Below are 26,936 nucleotides of genomic sequence, written 5' to 3' on the forward strand. Positions count from 1 at the left end.
AATACGACCTTGCTTGGCCAAGGTTTCCAAGTAACAAACTGAGAGGCTGGAAAATCCAAGGCATCAGTCACCCTCCTTTAAGTCATCTTTCTGCCCTTTATCAGCTGAAGCCAGGACCCCTGGAGGAGACTTACATAGCCACTATCCTGAGAGAAATACTAAAGGGCTTGGATTATCTACATTCTGAGAGGAAGATCCACAGGGACATCAAAGGTAAGAGTGGATAGCTCAGCTCTCTTTCTTGTAAGGGATGTTACTAATGTAAGATTCAGAAGTATTATACAGCAATTATCTGAGAGGTTTCAAAGGCTGTTTCTCAGCGCTGCTTTTCCTGTTGGGTTGCCTGTTTCTGCATCCGATGTTTGTCATTTTATAGCAACTCATGTTTTTCATGTCTTTAGGGTTTAGAGTAACAGTGAGGATCTGCAGCTCTGCTCTGGCACTTGTAGTTTGGACAGGCAAGGGGGTAAAGCAAAGGAGTCCATGAGAGGCACACTCAAATTTTAGCTGACCCTCAGTTATGTCTGGACATTTGCTTCACTGCTGGACCCCTGTATATGCTGGTTATCATGGTTATAACTTACTGTGAAGGCGAGCTGTCCTCACACAGGGTTCACAGCCCTAGAAAATCAGGGCAGCTTGTGTCAGCTTATCCTGTTACTGGTTTTTATAGTCATTGGCTGTATGCAGCATCTGCCTTCTGAAGAGCCTTCTTGCACCGAGCACAGAGCATCAAAGGACAGCAGGAGGGCGGGAGGACGGTGCTGTGGAGACGTGGCCAGTCTTGGATGCCAGCTGCTCTGACCCTCTGCAGGAGGGGATGTGAACAAGTAGAGCAGAGAAACCTCATGTGGGGAGATATGTAGAACACATTCCGTTGTGTATGTGAGACTACACATTTCTAGCACTGCAGGCCCCACAGGGCTGTTGGCCACCAGCAGAGTAGGGAGATGCTGAAAGTCTGTAGGTAGGGTCTCTCTCAAAATGAAAAGTCCTACCAAAAAAAAAAACCCCATCGCAAAAGCTGAGCAACGCCACTGTTTTAAGCTGAATGAGTGGGAAGCGGTACAAGACTAGGACTTATGAGCTCTTTAGAAGGATCTGCTATTTAATCTGTGCTGAATGCTGCTCTGAGGAAAAATCGAGACCATTTGAGGTGTCTTGGGCCATGCTGCCCTCTCTTCTTTGTGTGGCCAGGAATCACATCTCATTGATTGTGTGTCCCTTCACATCGACTCCTTGCTACTACCCTAGAAATACTCCCCTTCTGATCCAGTCAAGCATATGAACTTGTTCCGTGTTACCCAGCAGAGGTCAGAGGATGAGTCTGAGGCTGGAAATCCGAGCTGAGGGTTTTCACTGGGGCAAAGGAGGGTGCCACAGGAGGTCCATTCTCAGTATTCTGTTCTGTGTGGGCTGGAGGTGATTCAGGAACCGGTGGACTTAGCGCTTATTTGTGTGAACAGCTGCCAACGTGCTGCTTTCGGAACAAGGAGATGTGAAACTGGCTGACTTCGGAGTGGCTGGACAGTTGACAGACACACAAATCAAGAGAAACACTTTTGTTGGGACTCCATTCTGGATGGCACCGGAGGTCATCAAACAGTCTGCTTATGACTTCAAGGTGAGCTGGGAGCAGGAGCAGGATTGCTGCTTGGTGCTGCTCTATATGAGACAGTGCTAGGCTTAATACAGGGATTGGAAGTGCTGTTTGTTGCAAGAGCAATACTTTCATGTTACGGTTCAGGATCTGTTGGAGAATTTTGTCTATTAGAGATGAAACACCCTATCTCATTTTATGCAATCAGCCCTTCGTCTGTGCTAAAGTTACTTAGGGACAGGGTTTAGTGGTGGGATGGCAGGGTTAGGGTAACGGTTGGACTGGAGGATCTTAAAGGGCTTTTCCAACCTAAACCATTCTGTGATTCTATGCTTCCATGTTGCAGAATTGCTCCTTGCTCTTCTGTGCTGTCACTGTTCTTGCTCTTCTTTCAGGCAGACATCTGGTCCCTTGGAATTACGGCCATTGAACTAGCAAAGGGAGAGCCTCCAAATTCTGACTTGCATCCTATGCGGGTTCTCTTCCTGATCCCCAAAAATAACCCTCCAACACTCGAGGGTCACCACAGCAAGCCCTTCAAGGAGTTTGTGGAAGCCTGCCTCAATAAGGATCCTAGATTTGTGAGTATTGCTGCCCACCTGTGAATTTGGGTAACGTATTGTAGAGGTCAAAGATTTATTTAGCAGGAAGACCTTTTGGTGCAAGGCTCCTGGAGAGAAGGAAGTACTGAGCTTGCAGAATGGACGGGCAAGCCTGGCAAGAATTGAAGTCAGTGCACTTGCATGTTTAGTGTACAGAGGCGGTTAGATGTAGCATGCTTTCTTTATTTGCTCCAGAGGCCGACAGCTAAAGAGTTGCTAAAGCACAAGTTCATCACACGCTACACCAAGAAAACCTCATTCCTAATGGAGCTGATAGATCGATTCAAGCGCTGGAAGTCAGAGGGTCATGGAGAAGATTCCAGTTCTGGCGATTCTGATATGTACGTACATGTTCTGCATGGAAGGGTGCCCCTGCTGTACCCTGCATGCCCTGGGGTAGCCTACTTCAAGCAGCTCAGGTCCTTTTCCCCACCTGAGTTGGAGATCTTACAGTAGCTCAGGGAGACCTGTGAGCGTCTGTGGGCACCTCAACCCGTGGGGCCTCTTTGCCGAGTGTGAGGCATCGGAAGTACTAAGAAGAAACATCTAGCATGTGCATAACTGGTGAAACAAGGCTCTTGTTGCCTGTATTTTATGCACATTTAGTTAAATACATCGCCATTCAAGGAGCTACAGGCTTTAGTAACTGTGGCAACAGCTGTGTACACGTGTTTGTGTGTTCCTGGGTAGAGCTTTGCTGCTGATGTGGAGGATAACAAGGCTATGAGCCCTGGGTCAGGAAGGGGCACGTTGTTGCCAGGCTGGTGTCGCAGAGATTCTCTTCACCCCATAGTGTCAGTGACTCTTGGAGGTTGGCTTGCAACATCTAAGTCTGGCCCCTCAAATTGTGAGCTTGTCTTGTCTTGAAATTCTCCAAATTGAAATAGTGCTTGAAACTGTCTTCAAGCTGGCTAGAGCAGAAAGGTAGTTGTGGTGATTTGGAAACATGATGCAGTGCTTGGCTCAGATCTCTGTGGTGCTGTACATGGGCTGTAGAGACTGGAGTGGTTTCTCTTTAGGATTTTTTCTGGGATAGGGAAATGCCTGGAGCCCTGTGGTAATATGACAATCTGGTGGGGGAGAGCTTGTGACTATGGGAATGTGTGGGTAAAACTCACGGTGTATAGAGCTGAGGCTTTGTCTTGACCTCCTCCTTTTCATTTCAGTGATGGAGACACAGAGGATGGAGACCAGGGTCCAGTCTGGACATTCCCACCAACTATTCGCCCCAACTCCTTGAGCAAGCTGCACAAAGGAATGGTTCTTCATGGTTCCCAGAAGGTCTGTTTGCCATTTGTTCCTGCAGAAGTGGACTGAACTAACGCAAGCTTCTGAGGGTCTCGGGGAAGCTGCCAGTTACTCGCGTTCTGTCTAAAATTTACTTTAGTCTGGTATCAAGGGCTAATGCCCCAGAATTACCTCTTCCACATCATCAGGGTACTTCAGTCTGTGGCTTTCCTGAGACCTGGTGAGGGGGCTGCCATCGAGGTGCTGTGAAGTTGCGAAAGGTTTAGCAGTTTGTGTGCCCAGGGAGCCTTTGCCTCTGCTTGTTAACTTCTTTCCATGTTGCTTTCTAGCCTACTGAGCCCATCAAGAGACAGCCACGGTCACAGTGTCTCTCCACACTTGTTCACCCAGTTTTTGGGGAGGTGAGTAGAACCTTCTTGGTGTCTGTGGTGGTTAGAGACAAAGCGACACCTGGCACAGATGGGAAGGATTTGGAGAAGGGAAGTGGGGTGAGGTACCTGCTATAGGGTTAAGGGACTATGAGGTCTATACAGTATGTCAGGAAAGTTAGTACGTCCCCGGAGTGTCCTCTTCAGTACACCTGTATTCCCGGAAGCATAGCATTACTGTGTTGTCTTCTGGTGAGGATGAGGTAGAGGAGTGCCTGGTTCTTTTCTGTGTCTGAGGCTTGCCTGGGCAGCTCTGGACTCTGATGTCCCTGGCCTCCGTAGCTGAAGTGCAGCTCCTGTTAGGGCAGGCAGGTATGTGAGCTTGCTATTGCTGTGCGTGTGCTGCCCACGGCAGCGTCACTGAAGGGAATGTGGGTGGATTAGAGCAGGAGTTGGCTTTGCCAATTACTAGGCCATCGTCTTGATTTAGATGCCTGCTATCGCTAGCACGCCAAGGCTAAGGAGTTACCTACCGTACATGGAAGGGAGACAGAGAAAATAGGTTTGGAAAGTCCACCCTGTTTCCCCACCTTGTGTCCTGGGTGGGGCTATGGAGTTAAGTAAAAGCTACTTTTAATGATGGGATAGCATCTGCATCAGCAGAGAGATGAATTTTCTTTCCAGCTGGGTGATGTTTTAAGGAAGGAGAAGAGGACGATAATCATACGGGGGCTACTGGCTTCAGCTGCTGTTTCCAGCGGAAAAGGAAGTTCTGCTTCAGAAGAAATTGCTTACGCAGACCCTGCATGTCAGGGTTCCTTTCTTGGGGTGCTGGGTCACAGACACCCTTTCTCTGGTCCTGATGACTTTGCTCTCTTCTGGATCCTGATGCTGTTCCAGGGCTGGCCCAGCAGAGAGCTGTGCTTTTCCAGGGAATAGTCTCTGGACTTAACTCTTTTCTCAGGTCTAGGGCTATGTGGAAAGAGGGTTTGCTGCTGGGCAGGAAGCAGAGGTCGTTCTGAAAAGCAGGCATGCAGTACTCTTGAGACAGCACTGCTTTGGAAATAGAGAGTTTAGCTAACTGGCCTCTTCTGTACTCCGCTGGGCTTGACTTCCAGAGGTCAGAGCACAAGGCAGACGGTCTGGGTCTTGTAGGCCTAGACCTATGAGATAAAACAGGATAAAATAACATTGGCTCCTGATGCCGGCAGTTTGTTCCTGCAGCGTAATCACTGGCAGCTGTTTCTCAGTCCTGTTTAGGAGCCTTCTGGGGAAGAGGGTGCTCAGAGCTGTGAGCTCTCCAAACCAATAAGTGCATCTTTGTGCTTCTCCTTACCAGCCTTGCTGCACCGGTTCCAGCCAGGATGTGGCTTCTTGGCCCTTTCATTTTGCTAGTTTGACACCTGTGCCCCAGATTTGCTGATCCTCCTTTCCTTTGGTTAGACTTCCCTGCCGGCTCTGCTGATCCCACTCAGTGAAATCAGGTGCAGGGAAGGTTCTGGGCAGTCTCTGAAGTAACCTGGCTTCTGCGTGCAGTAGCAGGGGGTTGGAAGAAAACTTCTCCAAGTAGGAAGTCACTTCACTGCTGGTTGCACATGCTGTTCTTTCAGTTCTAGTTCCCTACCAGCAGCAGAGTTTCTCCTCCTCACTGCTGTATTATTGCCTCTTAGACCTGCTAGGTTTTGATCACCTCTGTCCTTAAAAGGGCTGAAACTGGGCTTTGTGAATCGAAATGTTACTGAGAAGCTGTCAGGATCTTTCAAATGCCTTCCCTCCATGTGTATTATTGCATGTTCATACTGAGAATGACCCATGGTGGGTCATTAGCACAGATGTGGGGAACTGCAGATCTGGAAACCTGTCTGCCCATCCTGGGGCAGGGAGGAAAGGGTGGGACCCCATGGGGCCTGGGGCGGTGAATAAAAGCCAACCTGTAAGGCTTTGCGCAGTGCAGCTCTCCACCCCCTGCCACCCTCCAGAACACTCTTCTACAGCAGAAGGTGACAGGGTAACACAGGCTGCTCACATCACAGGCCACGGGGCAAATGAAAGGTCAGCAGCTTGGCATCAAAGGCTGATGATAAACTGGCAGCTTACCTGCAGGACAGACCCTGTGTCTCACTTTGCTCCGAGGTGGGCACTCTTTGATCAGGTAGACATCAAATCAAATCCTTGGCTTTAGCATCGCAACTATTTTGGCCTGAGAAATCTGTATCCTTGATGTGTAATTGAGTTGCCTTCTGTGCCCCCTGCCACTTCCAAATGAGCTGAGGCATGTGTGTGAGCTGCTCCCACAGCTGAGGCTTGGTGTTGGTGAGCAATTACCCCACTGAAGAGGCAGCAGCTCCTTTTGGTTAGGAACCGTTTGTTTCCAGTGGGGGACTCGGAGCACAGGGACGGCTCCAGCTGGGGATTAGCATTCACATTGTTCTGCTTTCTGGGCCATGGAGAAAAGGTGAGCTCCAACAACAGGAAAGGCTGATCCTAGAATTGCAGGCAAAGAACTCTGAGGCTTATGTAAAGCCCTTTAATCAGCATAGCCTAGCAGGAGCTTAATTGAACTGGACAGCGGTTAGCTGGCAGGCGTTGCTTGTTCAACAAAAGGTTTTGATTACTGTTCAGCTCGTTGCACGATGATGTGCGCTAGGGAAGGGGCTGCTGCACAAGCCGCTTGTGTGGAGGAGGGGGGGAAATGCTGCAGAGGATTTGCCAACAACAGACTCCTTCAGGCTCAGCATCAGTGACCCATCAGGAGCTCCCTAATGACAGCGGTTTAGCTATTTCAAATTAACAACTGGAACCACATGCAAGTAGACTTTGTGGCTGGTGAAGCCCAGTTGGAGCATGCTAGCAATGATAGATGCAAACTGAGGCCTTGCATCTGGGTCAGACACTGCACACAGGGGTTGCAGTGCGTGGGCTTCGTTGTCCTGCCCCCCTGGGGAAAGCTCTCTCCTGGGAAAAGCCAAGTGGCTCACGATGTGTAGCGTGGCAGTAGTCTCCCTCAGCCTCCCAGTCACTAGAAGCAACTCAGACTTTTTTGTGGTCATTAAAAGCAGTGGTGACTACCTCCTGGTGTTGGAGGATTTTCTGCCCTGTCTGCCTGCAAGGCTTTGTGCACGTCTGGGTGCTAAGGCCATCCTAGCAGCAAAGGTGATGGTACTGGTTCAGATACAGCTGGAGTTCTTTTCTTGGTTACTACTTACGGGTTTTCAGGGCTGTTGATCTGTTTCTCATATCATTTGGTTTGTTTAAGAGTCCATCGGGACCTGTTTAAGGACTTGCTGTTAGCACCTGGAGGAAAGTCTGAACTCCAGACACCGGACTTTCATCTTCCTGACCTACCATAAGAGCCCTTTTTTATTTTTTTTTTAAGAAGAATCTGGGTGCCCTCCTATGCCCTTGTGGAGTCACACTAAAAGGGAAAGGGACTCGATGCCCGTACTGCGCTGCTGGACCAGTGCTTTTTGCAATGAGGTACAGACCTAACGCGCTCTTTCTGGGTTGCAGCTTAAAGATAAGCACAAGCAGACTGGAGGCAACGTGGGAGCCATGGAGGAGCTGGAGAATGCCTTTAGCTTGGCTGAGGAGTCCTGCCCAGGCATCTCTGACAAACTGATAGCACACATGGTGGAGCGGGTACAGAGGTGAGTGTCCGCTAGAGCCTGAGCTGGGGTGGAGCTAGCAGTCTGCCGAACCACTGTCGTGCTCCATAGCTCTGGTAAGGGTTGGTGCTGAGCTGCCAAGACACCCAAGAAGTGAATATTGGTGACAGCTGACCTGGTAGTCCCGAAGTCACTTCTTTTAACTGCTTTTCCTTTAATGGAAGCCATTCTTCCTGCCTTGGAAGTCCTTTCTCACATGGAACAGGTTTCTGTAGCGTAGATGAACGTTGCAGAGCACGGAAAGATTCGCATTCGGCTTGCGCACATATGGATATGACATCCTGCTGGTCCCATTACCCAGGTAGTGAGGACTGCACCACGGCATGGGGATCGCTTCGGAGTAGTGAGTGTCTGTTTCACAGCAAGGAACATGTGTTGCAGCGCTGTGTGCAGCCGCTTGCTCTGCTTGCCCAGCTTCAGGTAGCAGGAAACTGTTTTTCCTGGAGCGAATTGCATTATAAACCAGTGAAGGAGGGTGGTCTGGTAGAACTCAGTTCTGTGCCGCTCAGCGGGTGCTGTGTCAAACTTGCCTCCACCACTGGCACCCAGTTCACTCACATCCACGGAGCGCAGGCAGTGATGCCAGATCCTGAGCACAGGTTTGTTGGGCTTTATTTAACATAAATGCGGACGGTCTCCCCTTCCCAGCGGGCTATCCTGAATCCCGCCCTTCCCTCACTAGCTGAGAAACCTCACATTTGGCCCCCCACTGGTCAGAAGGCTGGAGTTAAAGTGCAGCACTATAGATGCAACTAAAGGAGCCACAGCCTGGCTCTGGTTGTGCATGTAAATACAACCCAAGGGTGACAGTCATTACACCCTTGAACTTGGGCTTTCTAAGCATTTATCTCTGATGGGTTTAAGCTGGCATGGTTTGTGCCTTGTAGCTCAACTATCTGTTGGATGCTGCCAAGCAAAGAAGAGCCTTAGACATTAAGGACCAAAACCGCTGGCCACCCTTCAGGGCTTCTGTTACGAAGTCATTTGAGCTCTCGAGCAAATATGCTGTGGGGCTGTTTAGATCCCTCATCTAATAATCACTCAAAGCCGCAGCGAGAACACTCTTGTCTCTTCTGGCAACCTACAGAGGTCGCAGAAAGTGTTCTGGTGGTGCCTGCAAAAGCTTTGGCCTCCTGCTGAGTGGGAAGCACTCACAGGTGAGCACTGGGTGACTGCGGGGCGGGGGTTGGTTTGAGAACCCTTTGCTTCGGTCAGTGGCACCACTGGGCAGTGCATCGGTGCAAGGCCATGGGGTTTTTGGAGGGTTGCAAAACCTCAGAGGCCCTGGTTGGTTTCTTATTATAAAACACTGGTGCTCACAATTTCTTACTAGCCTAAAACTGAATCTTAAAGGCCCGCAAAAAGTGCCGCCTTGGCTTTTGTTAAACTGCTAGTCTTTTCTTTCAAGACTTTTATTTAGAGAACTGGTAGAGGCAATGGGAGCAGGAGTGAACGCATCCAGTTTTACCTCTTCCTCTGCAGATGTGCTGGCCGGCGCGGGGCGCAGGGGCCGTCTTCCGGTGAGGGCCGGTAGGGACCGGTTCCACCTGTTGTTCTCTCTTGCAGGTTTTCACACAGTCGGAACCACCTGACCTCTGCCCGCTGACACTGACATTCCCTGCTGCTGTTTTGAGGGGGGAAGGATTTTTTCCAGCTTCATAAGAACTCCATCTCTAACCCAGACCACCATCTGCTGTCAGATGTAACGTTGTGTTACGGACTCGGGGACATTTCAGAGCCTTCACATTACCCGTGTTTCCATGATAACCCAGGGTAGGGTTTGCAATGCAAGTACAACTTAGACCTTTTGCGGAACCCGAGATGGGTGGACAAATTGTTTTTACAATGTAATCAATGCAGTTTTTAATTGTTTCCCTATGGATATATCCATTTTGGCTTGGTTTGATTCACAGCTTGTTATTGGTAAATGCCTGGCTGCTGGAAAAGGGGGAGATTCTCGTCCATTGAGATGCGCTTCAAAGGCGAGTCAGATGGGTTTGGCCTCCTGCCCTTCCTAAAGAAGCGTTTGTGAGCAGTAACGTGTGAGTGTGGGTCTGTTTGGAAGCCTTCCATGCGTTAGGGCCTCTGGGCGAGTTCGGGCAGCTCTCGGGTTGTTCCGGAGGGTTGCTTCAGTTCCTTCGCACACTAAGGAAAAGCTGTCAGGTTTAGCAGCAGCTGAGCTAATTTGTGACTGCTCTTCCCCAGCCTGTTGCTTCACAGGAGGACGTGTTTGCTGACTGTACTTTTCTGGGCTCTGGGACATCATTTGGTATCAGGCCTTCGTTCATCATCTAATTCAGGCAAGAGGAGAACATGCCGTGGGTCTCCAGGGCCTGGAAGGCAAAGTGGTTACCTGTGGTGTGGGAGCTGGTGCAGCTCCTTTCCGTGGTGCTTTCTGCAGCTGAAGCAACTGGATGTGCAGATGGGGTTGTCCTGGCCTCTACAGCAGACACCTATTGTGCGTGCCCAGGCATTGCAGAAGGGTTAAACACGGGGGCGGGGGGAACACAACAGCCAAAGGCATTGGCAGGGCTTTGAATCAAAAGGCAGCTCTACAGGGGTAGCGGTTCCTGAGGCGAGGAGCTCCTCCTCTACAGAAAGGCAGCAGCAGCATCCATGCGGTGTGGCTGGGGGTTTGCAGAAGTTGCTCTAGGCCTCTGTCCCCTTCTTTTCAACTTTCCCTTTCTGGGCTCTTCTTCCGGACTGGGAGCTGAACTCACTGCAGCCAGGGCTCTGCTCCAGTTGACGAGCTGTGCTGGTGGCTGCTAGCAGAGAAATGAAAGCGTCTGCTGCCGTAGGGGCTGCTTAAGGTATTCCCGGGGAGGCATCCCCAACTAGCCATGCTTCCTGTATCACGCTAGCATAGAAATCAAACCTTAATGCAGGCAAATGCACAGATCTTAAATCTGTACTTCAAAGGCCTAGGAAAACAGGCGTAGGACAACAACTTCTGATAACTGGTTGCTCAGAGATCTGCTCTCTAATTGTAAAGATATTCCCATGAGGTCAGCAAGACCTCAGCTAGCCAGATCCTCTGCCTGGGGGGGGTGTGTGTGAATGATAGGGCTCGCCCCAAAGCCACCCAGAACAAAAGCTGTAGCTGTTCAGCAGTTTTTGTGGTTTTTTTTTTTTAAAGCCAGGCCACTTTGTTAGTAAGAAGGCTTCATTTTTGGTACTTTGATTCAGACCTGCGGATTGTTTAAGTGCTGGGCCAAAAGTAGCTCGAAAGGACTATCCATTCCTTCATCCTGGCGTGCGCTTGAGTTTGTGACTGTCCTTAACGTTCCTCTCCGATGGATCAGTACGGGCTCAGCAGCACCATGACCTTGTCCAGTAGCAAAGAGGTGCTGCTGCTTGACCTTGCTGGACCTCTGCAGAGCGGCATCCCTCTGCGTGAGAGCTGTCGCGGAGCCTGCGTTGATGAAGAACAGAACAGACCCATTTCTTCCCTCGAGAGAAAGAGTTAACCCCTAGCCAGGAATCTAGTGGAGGCAGAGGCTGCAGCCCAGCAGAAAGATGGCTGAAGGGCTCCTGCTGCTTTGGAGCTGCTGTTCATGACAGTAGCAAATCGTGTCACTAAGGTACCTTGTGTTCTTACTCATATGCGCCGCAGGGTAATGAGTGACCTTTTTAAAGGAAACAATCCCCACAAACTTCGTCCAGTAGGCGAAGCAACGATGCTTTCGGTTTTTAAAAATGTTGAAAGGGATCTGCCACTTTCAATAAAGTAACAAAATGACCGCGGCTGGTGTCATTATGTTTGTCCATGCTGCTTTGCTTTGCTTGCTTCGTGGTCTGCCCCTGCACCTTCCTATCGTGTGTAGCTCGAACAGCGGCCCCGCAGACCCAGCCCTTCAAGTACTTTTTGCGGGTGGAGGGCATACAGCGCCAGGCATGTTACCGTAGCCCTGTCTGTTGGTGTACAGTGGTGGTACGGGAGGTGCATGCCCTTTGCATGGGTGTGCTCCGGAGAACGTGTCGCTGCAGTTTCTGCTGGGGTCTGTTTATCCATCCTGGGTTTGGCTGCCGAAGCTGGCAGCGGGGTATCTCTGCCTTCCTCCTCCTCCCTTCACAGGCATGAGGGGGGCTGAGCAGCGGCACAGGCTGCCCAGGGAGGCTGTGGGGTCTGTGTCCTCAGTGATAACCATAACTGTCCAGACATGGCCCTGGGCATCCAGCTCTAGGGGGCCCTGCTTGAGCGCGAGGGCTGGACTGGTTGCCTGCCCACCCCAACCACTCCATGACCTCAGTTACAGCGTAAACACTTGGGAGATGCCACCCGAAGCATGTTTAAAGCCTCATGTATGCCTGTCCTTCCTAAGCAGCAATGAAGGCGCAGGTTACAGTTGGTTCTGCAGGCAAGCTGTGCAGCAGCATCTCAGCTGCCTTCTCCTTGGGGCCAAACTGAGAGACAGACAAATGTCCCACTGTGCTTTTGGGACATTCTGTTAAGTAAGTGCCACGTGCTGCCACTCACCGCTGCTCAGCCGCCTGGTGTCGGGACGGCGGTGACGGTGCAGCCTCTCTCTGCAGCTGAAGCGGGGACAAACCAGAAGGTGAGCACGCACAGCTACGCCGGCAGCTGCCGCCTGTGTTTTGTGCAGGTGACTGAAAGTCTGCCTCAGGAATGAAAGCTCTGACAATTTGTGCTCCCCCAGCATTTATTTAACGTGCTCCTCCTCCATTTATTTAATGTCACTGATTGCAAGCCGTGCTGCACTTGCACCCTAGCAGCGTACACGCAGGTGGGCCCTGAACACCTCCTGTATGCACGCGTTGTTTGCTGACCCTTGAGCAGAGCTGAAGCTGCAGTACCGTAGCCGATAGGAGAGGGAGGTGAATGGCCCGACGTAGCAGGAGTCACGCCTGTCACCGGGCGAGAAGGGCAGCTCCAGGACGTTGCATCACACACGCGGTGGGAACTACCACAAAAACATGTTCTGGTTTCTTGCGCAATGACGCAGGACTCCTACGCTGCGCCAAGAGCAGCCAGGGCTGCGGGACGCTGGGAAAAATGGTGACGCTAGCCAGAAACAATAGCTTGTTGAAATTAAATGAGGCCATGGCCATTAAGCCCCGAGGGCCCAAGAGCACGGGTTCCTTGCTCCCGTTAGTTCATCCTGCTAGCAGGAGACTAATGAGCATGGCCCGGTTGCATTCTGTTCGTTCCCAGTGCTCGTTGAGGAAACTGCTCATGATTGTAGCAAAGACAAACCCCACTCCTGCGGGGTTCTGCTCAGGTTAAACCACAACACTGTGCGGCACAGTGGGGCTGTTCCGCCACCGAACGCCTCACCAGTTTGGAAGCCTGCCCCATCGAGAGGTGAGCAGTTCAGCCAGGAATAGGGCAATGCCTGGCTTTCATAGCCCGTGCTCCTTGCATTTCAAATACATGGATGCTTGAGCTGTGTGTACTCCACCTGAGCCGGGATGTCTTGTGCCTGCTGTCCCTCCGTGTCCGGTCAGCCAGCACCAGCAGCTCCCATTTCAGGGACTACACCTCGGCCGCTGCCTACAGTGGCTGCATCTTCAGGACAAGAACTGCTGAGCTGCAGGTTAAGCATGTGAGCACCTGAAGGCTCATCCTCCACTACCCCAAAAGCTTAAGGGAGGATTCTTGCTCACTGCACCTCTCCCGTAACAGAGGGTGTAACAGAAACTGTTCTGCTACAGGGTGATGGGAGGATGCACCAAGCAGAGCTGTTCCAACAGCCTCTGGGTTAGCCCTGGGCCTGCCAGTTTGCTAAATGTTGGGTGTTTCCTTGTGTTACAGGCTAAAGCAGCATTCCCTGCGATCCGAGATGGAAAAACAAGGTGTGGGGGGGAAGAGGCTCCCCTGGAGCCTGCAAGGGAGCACACAGGAGCCAAGCTGCTGTGCTGCTTGCTGGGCTTCCCTCGCCAGTAACTCCAGATGCTGTTCCTTCCCTGTAACGGGTGGTGCTAGGGAGACTGATAGCTGAGTTACAGAGGGAATTCAGACACAGTTTGGCTGATGGTAAGAGAGAAAGTGATCTGTCAGCTAGTTAAAAAAAAATTATTAAAACTACCAGGGCCAAATACCAGGCTCTTGCAACCCAGGCAGGAAACTCTGCACCCTCTCCTGCCCTGGGCTCGCAGAACCACAGGTTTCTGCTGCTCTTCTTTCCTGGTCTCTTCTGGCAATTGGCTGGGTCCAGCTTTCATAAGAGCCATGCACTGCCCTTCCACAAACACAGCTTGTGTTTGGGGCCCCCAGGGACTCTGCCCCAGGCCCATGGCAACCGCGTAGGCCCTCAGCTGTACTTGGTCCCCCAGGCAAGACTTTGTGTTTATCCTTATTGAATTTCGGGCCATGTCTGTGTCAGTCTCTTCCTCCTGCCCTGCCCTGGAGCGGCTCCCCCAGCCCAGTGGCACTCATGGGCTCCATCATCCTGACTCGGTGCTGTCTCGGCTGCGGATGGAGCACAACTTGATGCTGGGCTGAGAACCAGGTGTGGAAAACTACCAAGTAACTTGAACACTCTCAAAAAGGATTTTGAATCCTGGTGCTAGGAAGCCCTGCTAAAGGTTGGGGTTAAGTGCCGAGACCCCCGGCTGCTGACAGAGACCCCGCTCCTCCTCCCTGCAGCTCGCTCCTGCAGCGCTTCCCCATGGGAGCCCAGCAAAGGGCAGCAATTGCCCGGGGGAGTTCTTATGACGGAGGGAAGTGACTCCCCTGCGCAACTGTGGCAAAGGAGCGGTCAAGATGTCATCCAGGAAACCCACGGAATGCCAAGCCCCATTCATCAACCGTGAGAAAACTCTTCTCTCGGGTGCGAGGAAAGGCAACACTCCCATGCAGACACTGTCTGCCTTCCTGCGAGCACAGCCACGGGTGGGGATGCGAGGCTCAGGAATAAGAGGCTGAGAGAGTTTTATACCAAGATGCTATTTACTTTCAACAGTCATATTCAGCTGCGTTACAACATATGTAGTCGATCCACATGTGTACACCCACAACAGTTAATTAAGAAAAAGACACTAATAAATTAAGTACATTTAACTTCCATGGGACAATGGTCACTGTGACGGGCGGTGAAGGCTGGAGCTGCAACCACTGATCTCGACGACGCAAATGCCAAGCGTGCGGTCTGGAAAATCCCTCTGGAAGCCTCTCCCTGCAGTCCTCATCCCGCACATGGTTGAGCCCATAACCTGAAACAGCCCTGGAGAACGCACGCACTGGCCCCTGTGCTTCCCGCTTTTCCAAACATCACCACCTTCCTCCATCCTCAGGCCGTGCAACACCTCCCTTTGCCTTGCGCTACACCACATCGCTGGTCCTTCTTCTAGCACACAAATCCTCTTCTATCTAATGTAAAAGCAGAGGCCCTAGAGCCCATCAAAGCCACAGCGTTTCGGGGCACTTCGCTTATTCCAGTCCTTCCATGGAGGCAACCAAAAGTGGCAGCTTTACAAAACCAGAACAAACTGCAAAGGTTTCAGATTTAACACCAAGGTTTAATAGAGTCCACAGACACTAACGCTCCGTCTGGAATCCAGTGACTTTTACACCTTCATGAGGAACGGAAGATGGGTCCCACCCCAAACTTAAAGGTAAGAAAGGGATTTGCAGAAGTCTTTGCGTGACGCAAGCACAAGCACCAGTGACTTTCAGAGAAGCTTGTTCTCCTGTACTTCTTAACTGCCTTGGGAACAGGGTGGAGAGCGTTTGCCATCCCATGCCTTAAGTAATGCCTACTACAGGATAAAGAAAATCTGGAGCTGTGATACGAGAACAGCGATCGACCCTCTCAGCGTGCACCATAGCGGACTTCAGAGGAAAACCCACGGACCCTACCTATACCAACCCACAAGATACCGAACCCTCAACAGCTCAGCAGGGGTTCAGACCTCCTGCTTCCCCTGGGAAATTGCTGCCACGGCAGTTCCTGAGGAGCAGAGCTGTTCCATGAGAGCTGCAGCTCCTGTTCAAAATTAACTGTGTTTAAGCAAATACACCTGTGGATCCCCTGTAGTCTAAAATGACTGTGCCAGCCGGTTGATGTCAACAGCAGTGAGACAGTGGTTGTACAGCCAGCCACACTGAGCATCAGGGGAAGGGAACTCCAGGGAGCCAGCAAGCCCCGGCACCAGCAGCCAACTGCACCCCTGGCAGCTGCTGTTCTTCCCCTGCATACGCTGACCATCCAGTCAAAATGTGAAAACAAGGTGGCATTTGGCCTCGGGACAGGCAAGGGTGTTGCTGTACGGGCACAGCCGGAACAATGAACCTTCCACAATGTGGGCACACTGGAGCTCTGTGGTTGTTGGGTTCTCTCTAAGTGGGTTCAGCTGGAACAGACTTGACTCTTCTCCACTGGGAACAGATGCGATCCCCGTCTGCAATGCCCTCGCTCCCACTTTCCATACCAGGTGGAAATGAGCTTCCTGGTTCTTTGCTTTATCAGCTCCAGAGACTCCTGTTTCCACCGGCCTCTCCTGGTGCTTACAGCAGAGGCCCAGCTCTGCCCTGCTTCAGTCGGTCTGGGTGTCCTTCTCGTCCCTGGGAAGCAGCAGGCTCGACCTGGCGGGAGAGCTAGTGGCTCTCTTGATCACCTCCATCCACCTGGCAAGAAAGGACAGGAGAAAGGCATTGACACGCCAGAGGGACGGGATGGCATCCAAAGAGACCTGGACAAGCTGGAGGGGCAGGCCTGCGTGAACCTCCTGGGGTTGGGGTTAGGTGACCCCCAGAGGTCCCTTCCAACCCAAAGCGTTCTGTGATTCTACGAAACAGTCAACCCCTCGCTCCCAGAGGCATCGCCTCGTCCTGCAGCTATGAGCCAAACCTCCCAAAGTGTCTGTTCTCTACCTCTCTCTCACAATTCTTTTAGGAAACCAACTCTTCAGATGAACAGCCCAAGATGCCGTAAACACCCTGTGGAACGTGGCTGCCTGTCCAAGTAATGGCTCTACGGGGCTCTGAGCTCCAGAGGGCTCTTAGGAGAGCAGACCAGGCTCTCGCGGTAAGTGTGCAGAAAGCCTTTACCGAGGAGGACAGGCTGACAAAAATTTTCCATAGTCAATGTATTGCTTTTCCTACAGTAGATTAGGTAACAGACTCACTCATAGGGAGGAAAGCAAAGCAACAGGGACAAAGGCAAGACAAGCATCCATTGAGAATCAGGCATTTCTTCCTTGAACTTGCTACATGAGACCCGTGGATTAAAGAGCACAACTCTGCCATCCCGGTGAGTTGGCAGATACGCTGCTCACAAGCGCATGATGGTCCCAAGGAAGGGGGAAGCACGCGACACCTTCTCAATAAAACCATGCTCCAATACAACCCATACCACCCTGCAGGGCAGAGCGTGACCCAAGGGGTCTCAACACCCAACGGAGAGCCACGTTCCATACATGATGCTTTTTAAACTTGATTCGCTTTGGACCACGCGTGGAAACCCCTGCTAAACACAATTCGAGAGAAGGCAGTAAAGTGAAAAGCAGCGCTGCATGCATTGCAGTGTGTAGTAACTTCTGTTTCCAGAGATCGAGAGCTAAAAACCCCCAACTGTTCTTACCAGAACTCTCATTCACCTAGAAAACTAGGAACAGGGATCCAAACATCACTGCTAGGAAGAGGAAGGGAACTGTGCTACTGAGAACGTGCTGCAAGGTCGCTTGGATTAGGAGGTAGGCAGGATTGGCCAGCAAGGGGACAGCATGCTATAGACCAGGACAGACAGAGGACACACAAAATTACCTCTCAAAGGTGTATTTGCTCTCGGCCCTGAAGAAATACACATGGGACTTGAACTGCAGCTTGAAGACGTAATCCTTCTGGATGCCGTCTGCCTCCGCAGGGGAGCTGACTGCGTAGCCCAGTAGCGGGAGGCTGGCCAAGGGATAATCGTCCTGGAACGGCCGACAGCCCAGCCCTTAGTGCCCGCCGTACCCCGCCACAGTTCATCCCAGCGCGCGCTCACTCTGTGCTGTACAGTCTTTGTATTTTTGTTCAGGAGAGAAGGAGCAGCCTTTTTCTTTTGCGGGGCCTCTGACAGCTCATGGTGACACCTTCCCCCAGCTCCTTTCACTGCTTTTATGGAGTTATTTGTTCTGTTCCTCTGCCCGCCGCCATCTCCTGGGGTCCCCCTTTCCCCTCCTCCCTCTGGAACTCCCAAGCACAGATCCGACCCGAAAGTTAAAATATCCCTTCCCTTCAGGGCAAGAAGCCTGAATAAAATAAACACAGTTTATGGGGTGACTGAGATGAAAAGGTGCAAGCTGCACTGCACTGCTGCACCATTCATTACGGAGCAGGCGCTGAAGGCATCATGGGCAGAAAAGTCCCCGGCGCCTGTTTAACTGTGCCGAAACCCAGAGGGAGAGCAACAGGCCGAGACTGGCCAAAGGCTGCCAGGCCCTTCACCTTCATTAGCCACTGCACGCAGAGATGCTTTCCCCCTTGCCCACAGGTAAGCCCCATACGTGGATTTGGAAATGCTTATTAAATTCTGCAAGAAGGGCCCACGGCCTTACAGAGCCTGGCTTTGCTACGAACCACCCCGACTTCCACTGGTTCACTCCTTCAGAGAGCAGCGAGCTGCGCCCAGAGCAGAGCCCAGCACCCCCAGGCTCCCCCCGAGTCCCTGCGCAGGCCCTGCGGCCGCACTGGTGCGTTTTGTAGAAGAACAGGCAGAAGTTGGTGAAGACGACCCACAGCTTCTGCCAGCCGTTGCTGTTCTTGAACTTCCTCAGCAAGTATCCAGAGAGCTGGTTCTAGCACAGAACAAAAACTATGGTGAAACCCCCGGTTGCTGTCCTTCAGGGAATGGCGGCAGCTGGCGCAGAGGAAAAGCTTGAAGCTGCCTCCGTAACCGCTCCGGCACCCGCCCCCACGTCGCAAAAGGCCTCCCTGATGTTTCACGGGGTGACCAAATGACTCTGAGTCTTCAGGCCACTAATTCACAGCTGTCTTATGAACACATCGGCAATTCCCCTCCGCCAACAGCAAGGACCCCTTTATGTTTAAGGGCTTGCCACACCTCAGCGCGGCGTCAGGCCGTGCACGGGAGGGGGCTGTGCCGCCTCGTCCCTCCAGCCAACGCTCTCCTCTGCAGGGAGCGGGGAACAGCGACAGCCGTGAGGGCGCCCGTCCCGTCAGCCACCCTTTCGTACAGGCAGAAAAGCCAGGTAGAACGTGCTGCGCGGGAAGGAGAATAAAGCAGAAGGGAAGCGGAGGACGCCAGGGTGTGGACAAGCTGCGTGTGGCAGCTCTGCGAAGCCAAGCCCGGCGGGGCAAGCAGGGAAGTTGAATGTTGCTGCCACGGAGTCAGAGGCACCGAGCGCTTGTGCAGTGGGATAAGGAAACCTACAGCGCGGAATGAGAGCAAATGGATTTTCTAATGAGAGAAGACGTCAGGATACACAGCAGGATTACACAGGGAAGCACTTGGGAGGCATAAACAGGAGGAAATCCTGAATCAACACGGCAACTCTGCCGCTGGTTGGGGCATCCTCGCGCCAGCACACAGGGGCTCCCTGAGCAGCCAGTTCCTCCTCCTTGGCATCCCATAGCTCCTCCCCACCAGTGCAGAACTCGAGAGGCATTTTTACCTGGATCATGCACAGGTAATCAGACAGGGATAGGCTGTGATTCCGGTACCAACAAACATGGGTGATTGTGTTGGGCCGTTGGGCCTGGCCCAGCAAATAGCGAGGAGGAAGCTCTGGAGAAACAGCAAGAGAGCAGAAAACTGAGCAAAGAAAAGGGGGAGAGAAAGAGAAAACCAGAACGTTAGGATGGGAGGAGTCATGCGGGAAAGGCATCTGTTAAAGGAAAATGGACTGTGAAAAAACCTGGTGGTGTTAGAACACAGAACAGATCAAAGCGAGAGGGAGCTGCAGGAACTCACACGCTTAATCCCGGAGCCTGCGGCAGGGAGGGCTCATTGTCCAGGTACAGAACAGCGAGATGGTGCCGCTCACAAGGGGATCGGCAGGGGAAGGAAGGCTCATCCCCTCCAATAGACACCGCTTCCTTTGCCAGCTCAAGCGCCCAACTTCTGGACCCTCAGGCAAGGTAACGTCCATGGGATTTCCTTTACTGAGCCGACTGACGCGCTCCCTATATCCCAAAAACCCGAGAGCTCCAGCACCCAACTTTTACCTCCTTCCATTAAGGAAGTGGTGCCTTAGCAGCAGGGGAGAGAAGGGTAGGAATCTGCGAATACACGGACGCAGCACCCTGCCCCGTTGCCGTCTGGTTAGTGACCTCCTTCTTCTCACTTTCCCACTCCTGGAAGTCCTCCAAGCGTGCTGGCCTGCAGGAAGGGGTCCTACCCCACTGACCTGGCCAAATGGCCGCCTAAAGCCAAACGGCAGGGCCAGCATAAGCAGCACCCCGCGGAAGCAGCACTGAACGGCCATCTGCCTCGAAACCTGCAGGGTTCGGTACCAAACCGTGCCCCCGGTGCTGCGTCCAGCCATGCCAGGTGGTAAGACCTGAGGTACCAGCAGCTTGGCAGGCACGTAATAAACCTCTGTTCTGCCTAACACCACAGTGCCATAAAATGGCACCTTCCTGATTCTTGCTGCTCGCCCCCGCCAGCGAGGGAAGGGCGGAGAAGTCACATTCCCACTGAGCTTAACACTCTCTTCCTAACTCTAGACGCACTGCAGTAGGGTACCAGGCCTCAGCACAGCAGAGTCAGTCTCTAAAGGAGAATATCGCAGACAGGTAACTTATCCTCCAGCAAGGCTGCTGAAACCCAAAGGAACAATTCAGTCCTAGGATACCCTGGGTTTCCTTTCAAATTTCCCTCCTCCAGAGCCTTTGCCAAAGCCAAGCCCTGCTGCGAGGAGAGCAGAGAGTGTGCATGCAGACCCACGGACATGCGCGGAGAGGGGCAAGCGCGTGGCAGCCCGCGCTCTCCCACGGGCGCAGAGACGCTGCCAAGGCCAAATGGGAGACGGAGCAGAGGCCAAGTGAGCCGGGATGGACAGAGAGATGTGAGAGCTGCGCCCTGCGGGTACCTCGACAGCCACACTGTGGTCAGTCATGGAGACGCTCGTGTTGCGGTACCAGCACACGTGCATGGTTGTGTTGGCACGGTGGTGGCTCTGCCTGTCCAAGGAGCTACGAGAGGAGTGTATGTCATCTTCGGACTCCTGTTCTAGGGAGACCTCATCAGAGGATCCTGGGGGAGGAGAATTCAGCAGCGGTTTAAGAAAAGCGTGCAATACAGAGAGGAAGAGAAGCAGGGATGCCTGAGGAAAACTGTTCTCTCCTGCAACGGTCCAGTTCTAAAATACATCAGCGTGGCTTTGTGACAGCTCCTGGAGGCCTCTCAGAGCACAACATTGTGGCTTTCATTACTCAGCTCTGCCTGGAGCAGCTAACCCAATACTGTGTGAAACACCAAACGAAAGGAGGGGGTAGTGAAGGGGGTGTCGGTCTCTGCTCCCAGGGAACAGGCAATGGGATGAGGGGAAATGACCTCAAGTTGTGCCAGGGCAGATTTAGGTTGGACATTGGGAAAAATTCCTTCCCCGCAAGGGCTGTGAAGCACTGGAAGGGGCTGCCCAGGGAAGAGGTCAAGTCCCCATCCCTGGAGGTAGTTAAAAGCCGGGCAGAGGAGGTGCTTAGGGTCAGGGCTTAGTGATGGGATGGCAGGGTTAGGGTAACAGTTGGGCTTGGTGATCTTAAAAGGGCTTTTCCAACCCAAACTATTCTATGGTTCTATCAAAATCCCAACCCTTCATCTTCAGACGATTCTTAGGCATAGGAAGAAGTGCTCCGAGAAGGGATACGACATGCTTCAGCACATCTGTAACACCACCAGGGCCAGATACAAGAATGCTGGGCTATAAAAGATCCCCGAAGACATAGAATTTCTGCACAAGAAAATACACTACATGGTTAAATTGAGAAAAAAAATCTGTGTAAGAGATGAGTAAGGACTTCATAAAATTAACAATTCTGCAACTGGAGCATCTCTGCTGCGTTTAGAGCTACCAGGAGCACCAGTCTAGGAAGACAAGCATATTTCTTTTGATTAAAACAAACCAAAAGCAAAATAGCTCTCCATTACCATATGAATTATAAAAATATTCCATTTACATCATCAAATTCACCACAGGAAAAATGAAAGGGACGTGACAACCGAGGCTTTTCAAGAAGGCAGGAAACGCCACTTACTGTTGGAGCGATTGCACACTGAGTTTTCCAGCAGCATGTCTGATTTCTCAGTAGATTTCTTGGCCATTTCGATCGCCATGTTTAGGTCTTCCATCCACTTCCCCATCTCCAGGTGGGTACTGCAAGAATCACAGTATTGTAGAGGCCGGAAAAGCCCTTTAAGCTCACCAAGCCCAACTGTTACCCTCACTCTGCCATCCCACCACTAAACCCTGGCCCTAAGCACCTCCTCTGCCCAGCTTTTAAATACCCCCAGGGATGGGGACTTGACCCCTTCCCTGGGCAGTCCCTTCCAGGGTTTGACAGCCTTTCCTGAACACTCCCAGCTCCCCCAGATGCTCCCCAGCAGCCTTGGGCTCCAGACCCCTCGCCAGATTCGTTGCCCTTCTCTGGGCACGCTCCAGCCCCTCCGTGTCCTTCTGGGAGTGAGGGGCCCAACCCTGAACCCAGCAGTTGAGGGGCGGCCTCACCAGTGGCCAGGACAGGGGCACGGTCACCGCCCTGCTCCTGCTGGCCACACCAGTCCTGATACAAGCCAGGATGCTGGTGGCCCTCTTGGCCACGTGGGCACACTGCAGGCTCATATCCAGCTGCCTGTTGACCTGATAAACCATTCCTTCCCAAAACACACCACTGGTAAAGGAGTTGGGAAGCATCCCGTGTCCAGAGGACACCCCCCTGGCTCTGCACCACAGAATCGCTTCTTTGGAGAAGGCACCTATCAAACCTACAGGCAACCAAGGAAAATAAAGGTTACCTTGCTGCCACCACTATGGTTTTTTGTGCCGAGTAGATGGTGAAGCAGTGTGGGACGGCCCATTCATTCTCACTCTCCTCCACCTGCAGAAAAAAAAAAAAGTTTTTTCTCATCACTACTCAGCGACTGATAAACACGAATGCTGTCCTCCTTGGCCGGCCAGGAGTTAAGAGTCACAATATGATTACGACCCAGTTGCAGTAAGTGCAAAGTAGCTACTCTGTCATGGACACCACCTACTTTGAGTCTATTCCATCTCTACACAGTAACCTATATCGCGCATTTCTACTGCCGTGTCTCTAGCAGCACAGCACCACATCCCGCAGGACAAGAAAAGGAAGGTTCTGAGCAGGATTCAGCTTATTACTTACCGGTGGGTCGAGCACTATCAGCTGCAAATCAAACACAGAAAGAACAGACCCGTTAGAACATAGTGTGGGGAGGCAGAAGGAGCAGTTATATCCCTAGGTGTGCATGGGGGAAGAACACCAGGACAGAGCTGCCTTTCCAGATCAGCCTCCAACAGCAGCATGAAAATGAACGTTCCAAGGGGCGTGCTCCAGCCTTTTGCTAACGTGACGGAAGGAACAAGCTTATCACCCGCAGATGAGTCTTTGTTCGAGGCTGGGGCACATGAAGGCCCAGTCCACGGGCAGTGGCATCGCTGGTCTGGGCACAGCTTGCGGCTTTGGTCCTCATGCCCTGAAGGAATTGCCTCAACCTGCCTTCAGGCAAAAGCAATTCCCTTCACACCGCGATGCAACTTGAAACCACTTACCAACATGCCATGCAGAGGAAGATGTCCGTGAATTTTGAACTGATTTGTCCCCGTAACCCCTTTGCTCGTGTACAGTAACATATCTGAGAACTGAAAAAGGCAGGAAGAAAACGATCAACGTTTGGAAGACAGCAAGGCATGGCCAATAATTTTTTGACATCTTTTTATAAATTTGTTATTTAAAGGACACTGTGAGACACATGAAAAAACACCATTTCCCAGTCAGCTTGGCCCTACTTTCCTTAAAACCACTCCTCCGTTTACTTACAAGAGTGTCCTGGTTTCAGTTGGGATAGAGTTGATTTTCTTCCTAGTGGCTGGCACAGTGCGGTGTTTTGGATTTAGTACTAGACGAATGTTGCTAACTCACTGATGGTTTTAGTTGCTGCTAAGTAGTGCTTAGACTACTCAATGACCTTTTGAGCTTCTCCTGCTTGGCCAGGTGCATAACAAGCTGGGAGGGGGCACAGCCAGGACAGCTGAGCACAACTGACCAAAGAGCTATTCCACACCATATGACATCATGCTTGGGGGGGGGTTAGTCAGTCGGTCTTTTGAGGGGAGAGGGATCGCTGCTCGGGGAGTGACCGCTGCTCAGGACAAGCTGGGCATCAGTCAGCAGGTGGTGAGCAATTGCATTGTGCATCACTTGTTTGTATACTCTGTATATTCCGTTAACATTATTACTATTATTATTACTACTATTGTTATTCTTTTCTCTTACTAAACTGTCTCTATCTCAAGCCACGGCTCTTACTTTTTTTTTCCCCGATTCTCTCCCCCATCCCACTGAGGGAGTGGGGAAGTGACTGAGCAGCTGCATGGCGCTGAGTTGCCAGCCAGGTTAAACCACGACAAAGAGAGACAGTGAATTTTTAAAATTCCACTAAAACTGTGCACCATGAAGAAAACACGCCGAATGGATGCCACGTCACAGTGACGCTCTATCTAAAAACCCCTCAGAGTGAGTTTTCAGCTACGGTTGCTGATCTCCATCACAAGCACCTGAGAACATGCTTTCACAACAGCTTTATCTTGAAGCCTTTGGGTTTCTGAAAGCCAGGGGTAACACCCACCAGAAAGAACATCCGCTGCTGCAAACCCTTCTTAGTGAGCTTGTACAAGCAACCTTCCCGGATGAACTCCTGCAGCAGAAAACAGACAGGCAAGGTTTGATCTTCCCCAGACACAGTTTTTTCACTGTTTTCACAGTTCTTTTTTTGCCATCCCAGAGTACGCAGACATTGATTGGCACCCAGCAGTGGTCGCTAACAGATTTGTTAAACACCAGGTGACACCTTTCCTTCTGTTTTGTAACATGAATCAGCTCCTCGCTGCAGCCAGAGTTTAAATCAACGAAGCAAGAGAAGGCAAAGGAGCAGAGTAGCTGGTGGACACCAGCAGTCCACCTATTGCACTTACATCCCACCGCAGCGACTGCCATAGCATCCCCAAAGCACACGCTGCGCTCCTGTACTTATGCTCAGTATATCTATCAAAAACAAAGAAACAAAAAAACCAAGCAGGAACTAAACAAACTGCGAGGAATGCAGAGTCACTGACACCAGTTTTGCCCAGTGACATGGCTCCCGCCATGGCCATCTCCATGCGGTCTCAGTCAACAGGGATTGCATCAGGGAGACATAAGCAAACCTGGTGGTGGACTTCCTATGGGGTACAAGACACACCGCTTCCCGCTCAGACACAGCACCGTACCCCAGCATACCCACTATCTGCTGTACTGGGAACACCAAACTGTAGCCAAAGTCTAAGCAGAAGCATTTTTGATCTGTTCCCTAGGACACCACCAAGACATCCATGGCACCTACAAATTGTACAAAGCCTTTATAGTTGTTCCACAAAGCAGAGAGGCAGTGATGGCAAATAATACCATGGGGGTCCTGGTGACCACCAAGCTCCATAAAAGCGAGCAGGATGCTGCTGCAGCCAAGGTGACCAACAGGGTGCTGGGGGGCATCAAGGGCATCACCAGCAGGGATAAAGAAGTCATCATCCCACTCTGCTCAGCACTGGCCAGGCCACCCCTGGACTCCTGTGTGCAGTTCTGGTCCCCGCTGTACAAAAAAGCTGTGGGCAGGCTGAAGGGGGCCCAGAGCACCAAGGGGATCCAAGGGCTGGGAAGCCTCTCTCAGCTGTATGGGGAGGGGCTGAGAGAGCTGGGTTTGTTCAGCCCTGAGCAAAAGAGGCTCAGAGGGGATCTCATCACCATGTACTGGTACCTAAGGGGTGGCTACAGGGAAGATGGAGACTCCCTTTTCACAAGGAGTCCCATGGAGAGGACGAGGGGGAATGGACACAGGTTGCTCTTGAGGAGATTCCCATTGGACATGGGAGGGAAATTTTTCCCCATGAGAACTGTCACCCTGGAATAATCTCCCCAGTGGAGGTGTTGACTCCACCACATGGACACTTTCAAGCCTCAGCTGGACAGGGTGCTGGGTCATCTTGTCTAGGCTGGACTCTTGCCTAGAAAAGGTTGGACTAGATGATCCCTGAGGTCTCTTCCAACCTGGGATTCTGTAATTCATTCTATGAACACCGTTGAAAGGCACCTCCTCAGCAATAAAACCCATAAAGGCTCTACAACCCAAGCAAAGGTACCTACCCTCCCGGGTGCCGTGAGGTTATCTATACCAATCAAGTCATGCTGCAGCTCTGTCAGCTTCTGGAAATTCTCCAGGCGGATGAGACTGTGCTGCAGCTGAGCCGTCATTTCAGTCACTTCCTTCAGCGCATCTGCAAGGAGAACGGCACCGAGGGGATCAGAACAGAGCAGACAAACCCAAGCCACCAATTTTATCCCTGGAAAACCAAATCTGAAGTTTACAGCCTGATTTAGCATAGGACAGAACAGTTCAGTTGGAAGGGAGCTACAACGATCACCCAGTCCAACTGCCAACTGCTTAAAGCGTATTTTATAGCTACCTGGGGGCAAAACGGAGGCTAGCAAGCGACTTCATAGCACTCCCCATGCTTCTGGAGGTTTATTGCGCATCTCAGATTTTGCACATATAAAAAATATTTACCACACAGCCAAAAGTGAATTAAAAAATTAAAGCCAACTCTTTCTGCCAAAGATTACTTTACAAACGAATGGAATTTACTATGCGAGTTTTTGACACCACAAAGCAATTATTTTGCCAGGGAGGTGATTTGAGATGGCCAGCATGGCTTCACCAAGGGCAAGTCCTGCCTGACGACCCTAGTGGCTTTCTATGATGGTGTGACAACAACAGTGGACAAGGGAAAGCCAACAGATGTCATCTATCTGGACTTCTACAAAGCCTGTGACACGGCCTCCCACAACATCCTTCTCTCTAAACTGGAGAGCTATGGATTTGATGGGTGGACTGTTCAGTGGATGAGGAATTGGTTGGATGGTTGCATCCAGAGGGCAGTGGTCAACAGATCGATGTCCAGATGGAGACCAGTGACAAGTGGTGTCCCTCAGGGGTCTGTACTGGGACCAGTGCTGTTTAATATCTTCATCAATGACACAGACAGTGAGATCGTGTGTACCCTCAGCAAGGTTGCAGATTACTCCAAGCTGAGTGGTGCGGCTGACATGCCAGCAGGACGGGATGGCATCCAAAGAGACCCAGACATGGTGGAGAGGTGGGGTCATTGGAAGCTCAATGAAATTCAACAAGACCAAGTGCAAGGTCCTGCACATGGGTTGGGGCAATCCCAAGCACAAATACAGGCTGGGGGGAGAATGGGTTGAGAGCGGCACTGA

At 51.6% G+C, this 26,936-nt stretch overlaps 2 protein-coding genes across 5 annotated transcripts in view; one reads left to right on the forward strand and one right to left on the reverse strand.

The window, feature by feature from the left end:
- Nucleotides 1–11,219, forward strand: part of STK25 (serine/threonine kinase 25) — a 23,002-nt gene extending 11,783 nt beyond the window's left edge. Inside the window, exons 5-12 of the mRNA XM_035900062.1 lie at nucleotides 2–213; nucleotides 1,467–1,624; nucleotides 1,996–2,181; nucleotides 2,398–2,543; nucleotides 3,369–3,483; nucleotides 3,780–3,851; nucleotides 7,329–7,465; nucleotides 9,050–11,219. Coding sequence (XP_035755955.1) covers nucleotides 2–213; nucleotides 1,467–1,624; nucleotides 1,996–2,181; nucleotides 2,398–2,543; nucleotides 3,369–3,483; nucleotides 3,780–3,851; nucleotides 7,329–7,465; nucleotides 9,050–9,089 — 1,066 coding nt within the window. The 3' untranslated portion in view covers nucleotides 9,090–11,219. The remainder of the gene's footprint in view (nucleotide 1; nucleotides 214–1,466; nucleotides 1,625–1,995; nucleotides 2,182–2,397; nucleotides 2,544–3,368; nucleotides 3,484–3,779; nucleotides 3,852–7,328; nucleotides 7,466–9,049) is intronic.
- Nucleotides 11,220–14,394: 3,175 nt separating this feature from the next.
- Nucleotides 14,395–26,936, reverse strand: part of FARP2 (FERM, ARH/RhoGEF and pleckstrin domain protein 2) — a 74,584-nt gene continuing 62,042 nt past the window's right edge. For 3 of the 4 annotated variants that reach the window (XM_035900043.1, XM_035900041.1, XM_035900044.1), the window contains 9 exons: nucleotides 25,806–25,936; nucleotides 24,256–24,324; nucleotides 23,180–23,269; nucleotides 22,402–22,484; nucleotides 21,645–21,763; nucleotides 20,480–20,643; nucleotides 18,120–18,223; nucleotides 17,208–17,363; nucleotides 14,395–16,070 (listed from right to left, as the gene is read on the reverse strand). In XM_035900043.1, the coding sequence (XP_035755936.1) occupies nucleotides 15,980–16,070; nucleotides 17,208–17,363; nucleotides 18,120–18,223; nucleotides 20,480–20,643; nucleotides 21,645–21,763; nucleotides 22,402–22,484; nucleotides 23,180–23,269; nucleotides 24,256–24,324; nucleotides 25,806–25,936 (1,007 nt within the window). In that variant the 3' untranslated portion in view covers nucleotides 14,395–15,979. Of the gene's footprint in view, nucleotides 16,071–17,207; nucleotides 17,364–18,115; nucleotides 18,224–20,479; nucleotides 20,644–21,644; nucleotides 21,764–22,401; nucleotides 22,485–23,179; nucleotides 23,270–24,255; nucleotides 24,325–25,805; nucleotides 25,937–26,936 lie in introns of all 4 variants that reach the window. The other variant, XM_035900042.1, reaches the window with a different exon arrangement.

The sequence above is a fragment of the Egretta garzetta genome, unplaced genomic scaffold (genome assembly GCF_000687185.1).
Source record: "Egretta garzetta isolate BGI_Z169 unplaced genomic scaffold, ASM68718v1 scaffold448, whole genome shotgun sequence".
In the NCBI taxonomy this organism is placed as follows: domain Eukaryota; kingdom Metazoa; phylum Chordata; class Aves; order Pelecaniformes; family Ardeidae; genus Egretta; species Egretta garzetta.